The 13,247-nt window shown below is 36.9% G+C and overlaps 1 protein-coding gene across 1 annotated transcript in view; it reads left to right on the top strand.

Moving 5' to 3' along the window:
• Positions 1–13,247, top strand: part of BRWD3 (bromodomain and WD repeat domain containing 3) — a 227,938-nt gene that overhangs the window by 114,714 nt on the left and 99,977 nt on the right. Inside the window, 1 exon segment of the mRNA XM_037821172.1 lies at positions 732–825. Coding sequence (XP_037677100.1) covers positions 732–825 — 94 coding nt within the window.

The following is a 13,247-nucleotide window of genomic DNA, read 5'->3' as shown; positions in this document are numbered from 1 at the left end:
TGATTGCTTAAGAAATATTTAATGATTGTCTTCAATTTGTGCTTAATTCTTTAGAGGATACTGAAAAATGCAAAATGTGGTCTCTGTCTTCCATGAGTTTATATTTTAGAAGACAAATATTATTAAGTAAGAACATGAAATCCTATGTGATTAAATTAGATGAGTCATATATGGACCCCAAATTCAATAGTGGTTCAGAGGAGAAGGACATCAACTCAGTCTTGGAGCAGTATGGGAGTGTGGTATAGACATGTACTCTAGTACTCAGGGTGTGTTTAGAAATGGCATTTAATTAGACCTTATTGGATGTAAGGATTTCATTAGGATAAATTTCAAACTTAGTATTGTCCTTATTTGCAAACTAACATTTGCTGTAAAATCAACTTCAGGTAATCCATAGCAACAGGAAATAGATTTAGAAAAAAGAAAAGACGTTTACAGAGAACATATAAAATTCATTTTTATCACTTATATCCCTAACCAAGTCTTTTACTTGTAGCAAATTTGATTTGGTTTCTCCTTTTCTTGCTTCTGCTTTCTGCCAAGTAGGCAGCAGTAATAAGAAAAAAGATGACATGGCTAATTTATGAACTGAAGCTAAACCCTGGCAGTAGAACAATTTAGAAATATTTTTTTTACTCAAACTTTAAAACTGTTTTTGTTATCTTAGAATATTGGCTTGCTTTATGATGATTTTCTGTTACTTATGTTGACCTTTGATTTGTTATTAGGGTTCAGGAAGAATGTTGAACTGCAAAAGGTGACCTATAAATTAGTCTTTATACAGTTGGAAAGAAAAAAAAGCCATCTTATACTACTCAAAGGGTAAGTTTTTTTTTATAGTACTTTTGATACACTATTTGCAAGTGCTTGCAAATACCAGGTTTTTGAAGGTGGCAGTTGCATAGTTAAGGGAATGTTTTGTGGCGGGGGGCGGGGGGCAATGTATGTGTTCAGTAGATGTCTCCATTCAGGAAACATTTCTTGAACCCCAAATTGAGATATATGTTTATTATTAGTAAGAATAAAATTATACAAAGTCATGGCTATCTCCAAAAGTTAGGACATGTGGTCATGATAAGTATAGGATATTGTATTAAAATGCCATTTTCATATGGGTAAAGTAGAACCTTAAAAATATTGCTCATCACAAATCACAAATACAACAAATGCTTGCCAGAGGTTGGCAAAATATGATCCATGGCCCAAATCCATCCTGCTACCTTTTTCTGTGTAAATAAAGTTTTGTTGGTAGTCACTACACTTATTCATTTGTGTATTGTGTATGGCTGCTTTCATGCTATAAAACAGAGTTGAGTAGTTACAACAGAGACCATATAGTCCACAAAGCCGAAAACATTTGCTATCTGGCCCTTTGCAGAAAAAGTTTGCTGACCCCTGCCCCAGGTCCATTCCTGGCCTGCCTAATCGTATGGGAGCAAAATCAGATCTATACATTGGGAAGTACTGGACTCCTATTCCCAGTAGAAATTGCTAAGCAAGGAGTAGGATTTCAGCACTCCAGTAGGTACATGGTAAGCTCCTTTCTAGGACTCTCAGATTCATCAAGCCAGGGGCATAAGAATGTACACTGTTGTGCTCAGATCTAATGATAACTTTTTTAAACATTTTTTTTTGTGAAATATAACATATATACAGAAAAGTGGTAATTTCAAAGTACAATTAACAAGTAGTTATAGATCAAATTTCAAAGCATGTTATGGGTTAGATTTCCACAATTTCAGTTATTTCCTTATTGTGGCATATAAAATATATACAGAAAAGTGATAACTTTCAAAGTACAATTTAACAAGTAGTTATAGAGCATATTTCAAAGAATAGTATGAGTTAGTGTTCTACCATTTCAGTTATTTCGTTCTATCTGTTCTCATACCCTAGAGACTAAAAAAATAGTATTTTTATAAAGATTCAGTGTTTGTAATATTTGTTAAATCCTATCCTGTCTGTTGCTACTCCTCCCTCTCATTTGATCACTGTCACTCTCAGTCTTCGTGGATATCTGGGCAGTGACCATCCTAAGTTGTTCATATTGAAAAGGGGTGTTGACATTATGGTGAAGGGTGATGCAGCTCATTGATATTCTTGAATAGGTTGTTGCCTCCGGCTTTTGGGACTCACCTGGCATAGGAACACTCTGGATGATTTAAGGATCTGAGAAATAAGCTTACTGAGTGAAACTTTCATACAGTCTCTGATACAGACCTGGATATTCTTTAGGATTTTCGGGACTACTGTAGATTTGGGCTTGGCATACTGTGGGCATTTGGAATATCTAGCTGAAGCTTGCATAAATGTAACCTCCAGAATAGCCTCTCTTAGCCTCTGAAACCTTATTTTGTTGCTTTCCTTTTGGTCAAGAAGGTACTCTCCATCCCTCGATGCCAGGGCAAGACTCATTTCAGGGAGTCATGTCCCATGTTGCCAGGGAGACTCACTCCCTTGAGAGTCATGTCCCACGTAAGGGGGAGGGTAATGAATTTTTTTGTAGATTGGGCTTAGAGAAAGGCCACATCTGAGTAACCAGATAGGTTCTCAGGAAGTGATTCTTAGGCATAACTGTAGGTAGGCTTAGCCAAACCTTTACAGCCATAAGTGTCACAAGAGCAAGCCTCAAGATCGAGGGCCTGACTTATTAAGTAGAGGGTTCCTTATTTCATAAAGCATATAGTCTGTCCGAGATAAACAATTGATGTCTCACACAATTTTCACTTAGTTGTACAATCATCTTAACTCTCAGTTTTAAACAATTATCATAACCCAAAATACCCCAAAGCTCTCGTTAGCACCTAATTTGTCATCCCTAGTATTAGTGTGGTACAAGTAAGATATTCCTATTAAATAGAGTCCATAGTATGCAATAGGTGGTTTTTCCCATATACTACTCTGTTGTCAACTCTTTAATCCAGTGTCGTACCTTAGAAGTAGATCATGCAAGTACTTATTTATATTCATAGTGCTAATCTGTGGGATGCATGCTTTTAAACAGCTCCTTTCAATCATGTTCAACTTCAATACAGCACTGATACTTATAACCCCATTAATGAACCATTGTCACCCATGGTCATTCCTATTCCCTTAAGTTCAACCTCGTTAATAGGTCTGTACATATTAGGAAATCATTCCCCCCTTCTCTTGTTTCTGTCTATCTCTAGGTCCCCTATACTCTGCATTTTAAGACACTGATTTTACATTATTTGGGGAGTTCATATTAGTGATAATATACAATATCTCTCCTTTTGTGTCTGACTTACTTCACTCAGCATTATGTCCTCAAGGTTCATCCATGTTGTCATAGATTTCAGGACCTCATTCCTTCTTACTGCTGCGTAGTTATCTATCATACGTATATACCACATTTTGTTTATCCACTCGTCTATTGAAAGACACTTGGATTGTTTCAATATTTCTGGCAATTGTAGATAATGCCAGTATGAACATCAGTGTGTAAATGTCTATTTGTGTCACTGCTTTCAGATCTTCTGAGTATATACCAACTAGTGGAATTGCCAGATCATACCTTAACTCAATTTCTGGCTTTTTGAGGAACTGCCAGACTGTCTTCCACAGTAGCTGTATCGTTATCCATTCCAACCAGCAGTGCATCAGAGTTCCAATTTTTCACATACTCCCCAGCATTTGTAGTTTCCTATTTGTTTAATGGGAGCCATTATTGGTGTGAGATGATATCTCATTGTGGTTTTGGTTTGCATTTTCCTAGTAGATAGTGAAGATGAACTTTTGTTTTCAGGTGGTTTTTAGCCATTTATATTTCATCTTCGGAAAAATGTCTTTTCGTATCTTTTGCTCATTTGATAATTAGGCTGTTTGTACTATCATTGAGTTGTAGAATTTCTTTATATATGCTGGGTTTCAGTCTCTTATAGATAAGTGGTTTCCGTATTTTCTCCCATATAGTTGGCTGCCTCTTCACCTTTTGGATAAAGTCCTTTGAGGCACAGAAGCTTTTGAATTTGAGAAGTTCTCATTTATCTATTTTTTTCTTTCGTTGCTTGTACTTTGGGTGTAAGGGCTAAGAGGCTACCTCCTATTACTAGGTCTTGAAGATGTTTCCTTATATTATCTTCTAGAAGTTTTGTGGTGCTGTCCTTATATTGAGGTCTTTGATCCACTTTGAATTAATTTTTGTATAAGGTATGAGGTAGAGGTCCTCTTTTGGATACGGATATCTAGTTTTCCTAGCCCCTTTGTTGAAGAGACTATTCTGTCCCAGTTCAGTGAATTTGGGGGCCTTATCAGAAATCAGTTGACCATCAATCAAGGGTACTGTTTCTGAACGCTTGGTTGGATTCCATTTATCAATATGTCTATCTTTGTGCCAGTACCATGCTGTTTTGACTACTGTGGCTTTATAATAAGCTTCAAAGTCACGGAGTGTAAGTCCTCCCAATTCAATTTTCTTTTTAGAGGGTTTTTAGAAATTTGAGGCATCTTTCCTTTCCAAATAAATTTGATAACCAGCTTCTCCAAGTCTGCAAAGTAGGTTGTTGGAATTTTGACTGGGATTGAATTGAATCTGTAGATGAGTTTGGGTAGAATTGACATCTTAATGACATTTAGCCTTCCCATCTATGAACGTGGAATATTTTTCCATCTTTTAAGGTCCCCTTCTATTTCTTTTAGCAGAGTTATGTAGTTTTCTTTGTGTAGGTCTTTTACATCTTTGTTTGAGTTTATTGCTAGGTACTTGATTTTTTCAGTTGCTATTGAAAATGGTATCTTTTTCTTGAGTGTCTCTTCAGTTTGTTCATTTCTAGCACATAGAAACAGTACTGACTTCTGTGCATTTATCTTGTATCCTGCTACTTTGCTAAATTTGTTTGTTAGCTCTAGTAGCTGTATCATCGATTTCTCAGGGCTTTCCAGGTATAAGATCAAATCATCTGCAAATAATGACGGTTTTACTTCTTCCTTTCCAATTTTGATGCCTTTTATTTCTTTGTCTTGCCGGATTGCCCTGGCTAGCACTTCCAATACAATGTTGAATAACAGTGGTGACCATGGGCATCCTTGTCTCATTCCTGATCTTAGAGGGAAGGCTTTCAGTCTCTCACCATAGAGTATTATGTGGGCTGTGGGTTTTTCATATGTGCTCCTTATAATATTGAGGACGTTTCTTTCAATTCCTGTGTTTTGAAGTGCTTTTATCCAAAAGTGATATTGGATTTTGTCGAATGCTTTTTCAGCATTTATTGAGATGATCACTTGATTTTTCTCTTTTGATTTGTTAATGTGTTGTAATACATTGATTGCTTTTCTTATGTTGAACCATCCTTACATGCCTGGAATGAACCCCACTTGGTCATGGTGTATGATTTTTTTTAACGTGTCTTTGGATTCGATTTGCAAATATTTTGTTGAGAATTTTTGCATCTGTATGCGTTAGGGAGATAGACATGTAGTTTTCCTTTTTTGTAGTATCTTTGCCTGGTTTTAGTATTAGATTGATGTTAGTGTCATAAAATGAGTTAGGTAGTGTTCCATTGTCTTTGATGTTCTGAAAGAGTTTAAGTAAGATTGATGTTAGCTCTTTTTGGAAAGTTTGGTAGAAATCCCCTGTGAAGCCATCTGGCCCTGGGCATTTATTTGTGGGAAGCTTTTTTGATGACTGATTGGATCTCTTTGCTTGTGATTGGTTGTTTGAGGTCTTCTGTTTCTTCTCTGGTCAGTCTAAGTTCTTCATATGTTTCCAGGAAATTATCTATTTCCTCTACATTATCCATTTTGTTGGCATACAGCTGTTCATAGAATCCTCTTATAATTTTTTTTTAATTTCTTTGGGATCCACAGTAATTTCACCTTTCTCAATCATTATTTTGTTTATATGGGTATTCTCTCTTTTTGATTTTGTCAGTCTAGCTAGGGGCTTGTCAATCTTGTTGATCTTCTCAAAGAACCAACTGTTGGTGTTATTTATTCTCTCTATTGTTTTTTTTGTGCTCTATGTCATTTATTTCTGCTTTAATCCTTGTTATTTCTTTTCCTCTACTTGATTTAGGATTGATTTGCTGTTCATTTTCTAGCTTCTTCAGTTGATCCATTAGTTCATTGAGTTCAGCGCTTTCTTCCTTTTTGATGTATGCATTTAGAGCTATAAATTTCCCCCTCAATACCCCTTTTGCTGCATCCCATTTTTTTAAAATTCAGTTTTATTAAAATATATTCACATACCATACAATCATCCATGGTATACAATCAACTGTTCACAGTATGATCACATAGTTATGCGTTCATCACCACAATCTATTTCTGAACATTTTCCTTACATCAGAAAGAATCAGAATAAGAATAAAAAATAAAAGTGAAAAAAGAACACCCAAATGATCCCCCCATCCCATCCTATTTGTCATTTAGTTTTTATCTCCATTTTTCTACTCATCCATCCATACACTAGATAAAGGGGGTGTGATCCACAAGGTTTTCACAATCACACTGTCACTGCTTGTAACCTACATTATTATATAATCGTCTTCAGGAGTCCAGACTGCTGGGTTGGAGTTTGTTAGTTTCAGGTATTTACTTCTCGCTATTCCAATACATTAAAACCTAAGAGGTTTTTTCTATATAGTACATAAGAATGTCCACCAGAGTGACCTCTCGACTCCATTTGAAATCTCTCAGCCACTGAAACTATTTCATCTCATTTTGCATCCCCTTTGGTCAAGAAGATACTCTTAGTCCCATGATGCCAGGTCCAGATTCCTCCGTGGGAGTCATATCCTGCTTTGCCAGGGAGATTTACACCCCTGGGAATCATGCATCCCATAACTTTGATATGTTGTGTTCTCATTTTCATTTGTCTCTATATATTTAGCAATGTCTCTGGCGATTTCTTCTTTAACCCACTGATTGTTTAGGAGCGTGTTGTTTAACCTCCAGGTATTTGTGACTTTTCTAAGTCTCTGAGGATTATTGACTTCTAATTGTATTCCATTGTGGTCAGAGAATGCGCTTTGAATAATTTCAATGTTTTTAAATTTATTGAGGCTTGTGTTATGTCCCAGCATATGATCTATTCTGGAGAAAGTTCCATGAGCACTAGGGAAGAATGTGTATCCTGGTGATTTGGGATGTAATTTTCTATATATGTCTGTTAAATCCAATTCAGTTATCAGATTTTTTAGGTTTTCAATTTCCTTATTGGTCTTCTTTCTGGTTGATCTATCTATAGGAGAGAGTGATGTGTTGGTCTCCCACAATTATTGTTGAAACATCAGTTGCTTCCTTTAGTTTTGCCAATGTTTGTCTCATGTATTTTATGGCACCTTGATTGGGTGCCTAGACATTTATGATTATTTCTTCTTGTTGAATTGCCCCTTTTGCTAGTATGTAGTGGCCTTCTTTGTCTCTCATAACATCCTTGTATTTAAAGTCTATTTTATCTGAGATTAATATTGCTACTCCTGCTTTCTTTTGGCTGTAGCTTGCATGAAATATTTTTTTCCATCCTTTTACTTGCAATTTTTTTGTGTTCCTGTGTCTAAGATGAGTTACTTGTATGCAACGTATTGATGGTTCATTTTATTTTTGATCCATTCTGCCAATCTATGTCTTTCGATTGGGGAGTTTAAGCCATTTACATTCAACTTCATTGCTGAGAAGGCATTTCTTGAATTAACTGTCTTATCCTTTGATTTATGTTTGTTAGATATATTTTTTCCCTCTCTCTCTTAATGTTTAATGTATCCATACTGAGTCTCTTTAGTACTGAACCTTTCTCCATCTCTCTCTCTCCTTTCTTTGTTTCTCTGTTGGGACTCCCTTTAGTATCTCAAGTAGGGCAGGTCTCTTTCTAACAGATTCTCTCAGCATTTCTTTGTGAAAAATTTAAGCTCTCCCTCAAATTTGAAGGAGAGCTTTACTGGATAAAGAATTCTTGGTTGGCAATTCTTCTCTCCCAGAATTTTCAATATGTCATGCCACTGCCTTCTCACCTCCATGGTGGCCACTGAGTAGTCACTACTTAGTATTATGCTGTTTCCTTTGTATGTGGTGAATTGCTTTTCTCTTGCTGCTGTCAGAACTTGCTCCTTCTCTTCAGTATTTGACAGTCTGATCAGAATATATCTTGGAGTGTGTTTATTTGGATTCATTCTGTTTGGAGTTTGGTGGGCATTATGATTTGTGTATTTATGTCATTTAGAAGGGTTGGGAAGTTTTCCCCAACAATGTCTTTGAATACTCTTCCTAGACCTTTATTCTTCTCTTTCCCTTCTGGAACACCAATGAGTCTTATATTTGGATGTTTTATATTAGCTACCATATCCCTGAGGTCCATATTGATTTTTTCAATTTTTTTCCCTGTTCTTTCTTTTGTTCTTTCATTTTCTGTTCTGTCATCTTCTAGGTCACTGATTCACTGTTCAGCTTCCTCAAATCTTGTACTAAGAGTATCCAGAATCTTTTTCATTTGGTCAACAGTTTCTTTTATTTACATAAGGTAGTCTATTTTTTTATTTACTCTTGCAATTTCTTCCTTATGCTCTTCTAAGGCCTTCTTCATGTCCTTTATCTCCTGTGCCATGCTCATCTTCATGTCCTTTATATCCTGTGCTATGCTCTCATTGTTTGTCTTTAGTTCTTTGATTAATTGCTCCAAGTATTGTGTCTCCTCTGAACTTCTGATTTGGGTGTTTGGGTTTGGGTTATCCATATCGTCTGTTTTTTTCATATGCTTTAAAATTTTCTGTTGTTTTTGGCCTCTTGGCATCTGCTTAACTTGATAGGGTTCTTTTAGTATATGTAGACTGATTCAAACCCTTATCTCTAATTTGTCAGATCTACAGCTTCCTGGAGTACACTTTCTCTAACCAGCAGGTGGCATCTGTGAGCCACCTACTCCCTTCAAGCCAGTTCTCCACCACGTTGTCTTTGTGGTGAATGGGTGTGTGAGTCTTGCGGGGTCCAATTGGTGCACAAAGCTTGCATGTATAGTTGGTATTGCCCACCCCACATATGGGGCATGTGTCTGAGTGGTTAGGGAGTCAGGGGTGGCTTTAATAATCAAATCTCCCAGGTGTTCCTGGAGATTCAAAGCTATTGCAAGAGTCTAATCCTTCAGTTCAGTCTTACAACAGTTTCTCTCTGCCACTGACCCAAAAGTCCTTAGTATTGGCATATGGTCCATTGGGACTTGCAAGTGGGTCCCTCTTCCAAGGCATGCACTCCTAGGTCCTCTGCTGAGGGATGACTGTGCTACGTCACAGATGAGCACCATGCCCAATGGAGGTTCTGGGCTGCAGGGCTGAGTAGGGGTGTTCCCAGTCTGCTGAAAGAATGGCTGAGTGGGGCATGTTAATTTCCCCCTTTTTCACACAGCTCTGCCTTCCCAGCTCTGGGACAGTTAGCTGAGGGTGTGGTAAAGGCTATTGTCTACACCCGATATTGTGGTGTGTGCGTGTGTTGTTGGAAACACTTCCCGTCACACTGGGTTATTTGGGGCAGCTCTGGGCTGTGGCACTGGCACCAGGCAGGAGTGTTCCCAGCCCACCGGGAAGATGGTTGTAAGGGGATGCCCTGCTTTTCTTGGGAAGTTGTGGTGTTTAGTGAATTTTCTCAGCCTTATTGCTTTATTCCTCAGAGCTATCTTAGCTCTGCTCTTGCCTGGGCCCAAATTGCAAGTCTTTGAGTCTTTCTGTAATGGGCTTCTTAGGATAACTGTTTTAGAAATAAAGAAAAAGATAAATAAAAAAGAAGATCTAATGGGCTATTGAAATGCTAAGATACAAGTTGATTAGAGCCATTAAGGAACAATCAAGAAAGCTGAGAAACTGGCTCTTCAGACAAGGAAACTCACCCTCTGGATTTGCATATAAGCCTGACTCTGTTTGAGCACTGCCCTTCTCCATTCTTTGTTCACCAGAACTCCAAAAAGTCTCTGTTTTTGTTTTTGGATTTTTTTTTTTTTTTTTTTTGCTGTTTTTGCTAGCCCTTTCTCCTCTCTGCTGGGCTGACTGCTCCCAGATTCTCCAGTGTCTGGTCTCAGTCTATCTTTGTTTGGAGTTTGTATCAGCAGTCTGAGTTTTCAATAAGAAACACAACTGTAGTTCTCCCACCTGGTTCCCAGCACCAATGGCCCCTCCTTCCACGGGACTGAGCCTAGCTGGGAGGGGCAAAGGTCCCCTCACTGTGAGAACTTAACAGATTTCGCTGATCTCAGCTGTTCCATGCATTTGTGAGTGTTGTATGAAGTATGCCCAAAGGCAAATTTCTCTCCGGTATCTGGTCCATGCAGTTCTTGGCTTTCTACCTACTTCCTTGGAGGAGTAACTACAACCTACACCTCACCACTCTGCCATCTTGCCCCACCTCCCCATCTCTTTTCTGTTTTTGTTTATTAGAGTCTTCTCTCTTTTTCACTTTGTCAGTCTAGCCAAGGGTTTATCTATCTTCTTGATCTTCTCAAAGAACAAACTTTTGAATTTTTTATTCTCTCTGCTTTTTTTCTTCTATAGATAATTTATTTCTACTTTAATCTTAGTTATTTTCTTATACTTGCTTTAGGTTAGTTTAATGGTGGTCATTATCTTCCTCAGTTGTTCAGTTATGTCTTTGGTTTTAGCTCTTTCTTCCTTTTTAATGTTTGTGGAAAGAGCTATAAATTTCCCTCTTGGCACTGCCTTCACTGCCTTCCATAGGTTTTGATATGTTATATTCTCATTTTCATTTGTCTCTAGATATTTTCCTATTTATCTTGCAATTTTTCTTTGACCTACTGATTGTTGAGGAGTGTGTTGTTTAACATCCATATATTTGTGAATGTTTTGGTTATTTGGTGGTTATTGATTTCCAGCTGCATTCCATTTTGATCAGAGAATGTCCGTTGAATAATTTCAGTCTTTTTTAATTTGTTAAGACTTGTTTTTTGCCCCAGCATGTGATCTATCCTGGAGAACATTCCATGAGCACTAGAGAAGAATGTGTATCCTTGTAATCTGGAGGGAATTGATCTTTATATGTCTGTTAAGTCTAAATCATTTATCATGTTGTTTAGGTTGTCAGTTTCTTTATTGGTCCTCTAATTGTTCTGTGTATAAAAAGCAGTGGTGTACTGAAGTTTCCCACTATAATTATAGAAATGTCTATTGACCTCTTCAAAATTTTGGAATTCAATTTTATTGAGATATATTTACATAACGTACAGTCATCCAAAGTGTACAGTCAGTTGTTCGCAGTACCGTTATATAGTTTTGCATTGATCACAATTTTGAACATTTTCAGTACTGCAAAAAAAGTATAAGTATAAATATTAAAGTAAAAAAGATCCAAAATATCCCATCCCACATCGCTCCCTATTTATTCATTTTTGTCCCCATTTTTCTACTCATCTGTCCATATACTGGATAAAGGGAGTGTGAGCTACAAGGTTTTCACAATCACATGGTCAAACAATGTAAGCTATATAGATATACAGTCGTCTTCAAGAATCAAGGCTAGTGGGTTGCAGTTCAATAGTTTCTGGTATTTCCTTCTAGCAATTCCAATACACTAAAAACTAAAAAGGGATATTTTTATAACACATAAGAATAACCTCCAAAATGTCCTCTTGACTCCATTTGAAATCTCTCAGCTACTGAAACTTTATTTTATTTCATTTCTCTTCTCCCTTTTGGTCAAGAAGGCTTTCTTAGTCCCTCAATGCTAAGTTCAGATTCATCCCTGGGAGTCGTGTCCCATGTTGCCAGGGAGATTTACACCCCTGGGAGTCACATACCACACAGAGGAGAAGCAGTAAGTTTACCTGCCAAGTTGTCTTCGAGAGAGGGGCCACATCTGAACAGCAAAAGAGGTTCTCTGGGATGATGTAATTCGATGGCCCAATTACAATTAAACTTAGTCTCTCCTTTGCAGTAACTAGCTTCATAAGGGCAAATCCAAAGATCAAGGGCTCGGCCTTCTAAATTGGTAGTCCCCAATGCTTGTGAGTATATTGGTAATTCCCTAGGTGGTAAATTTAATATTTCCCCATTTTTCCCCAGTCTTTCAAGTGGGCTTTGCGAATACATTTTTATTCTCTGCCCAGATTACTCAGGGATGTATCAGGGCTTCACACTAACTTGCACAAATCAAACCGATCTCACTCCCCATTCAAAGTTCCATGTGATTATGGTGTTTGAATCAACCGACCACACAAGTTCAATTATATACTGCAGTACAGAAATACAGATTTTGCACCAAATAAAACATCTCTTCCTTTGGTCTTACACAGGAGTTGAAGTTTTAAAACACTGTTTCCGGTATAATCACATATTTATGCATTCACCAGCACAATCTATATGAGGACATGTTCCATTCCTTCCACAAAGAAAGAGGAAGAGTTAAGAAAGAAAAAACGGAAAAAAATGATGGCTAAAAAAAGAGAAAAGAAAATACAAATAAAATAACAATAAAAAGTTCAGACAACACCACCAATGCCAGGAGTCCCATACCTCTTCCTTACATCTGCCTTACAGACATTTAGCTTTGGTATATTGCCATTGTAACAATTAATGGAAGCATATTACAATGTTACTGTTAACTGTAGACTCTGCTTTGCATTGATTGTATTTGTTCCCCAATACCATCCTATTTATAACACCTTTCAAAGTTGACATTCATTTTTTTTCTCTCATTTAAAAACATTCTTATATTTGTATAGTTAATCACAATCATTGACCTCTCTAGGTTTCACTAAGTTATACAGTTCCGTTCTTTATCTTCTTTTTTTTATCTTCAAAAATGTTTATTTTCCAAGTCTTTCCTGTATTAACATGTTACAGTTGCCCCAGATAATAGTTTGTTCTGTGTCCAAAGTTAGAAATATCACTGCCACACATCCTTTTAGGAACAAGAAATTTTGGAGTTTAAGTCAGAAACGGAAGAACAAAATCCCATTTTTAGTAAGAAGATTGGTAAAATTCAGTTCATGAGGGCACCTCTTTATTTATGGTCATATGTTGTTCTATGATTTTATTTGCTTCTCAAATATTGGGCAGTTAAAGAAGCACAATTTTGTTAAAGAAGCATAGGAGCAATGAACTTATTCTCATATAGGGGAGAAATAAAACTATACTATAACTATTGAAAAGGAAAAAAATGAATGAGGCAATTTTAAAGGGTTAAATAGAACATGTAACAGTAATGATATTTCCCTTTCCATAAACCTACCCATTTTTTAATTTTAAATTCTACATTACTTCATGATCCTTAGCCTCAGTGGCCTACAATAG

Source organism: Choloepus didactylus, chromosome X (genome assembly GCF_015220235.1).
Source record: "Choloepus didactylus isolate mChoDid1 chromosome X, mChoDid1.pri, whole genome shotgun sequence".
Lineage (NCBI taxonomy): Eukaryota > Metazoa > Chordata > Mammalia > Pilosa > Megalonychidae > Choloepus > Choloepus didactylus.
Note: the sequence above shows the minus strand (reverse complement) of the source record. Positions and strands in the feature narration are given on the sequence as shown.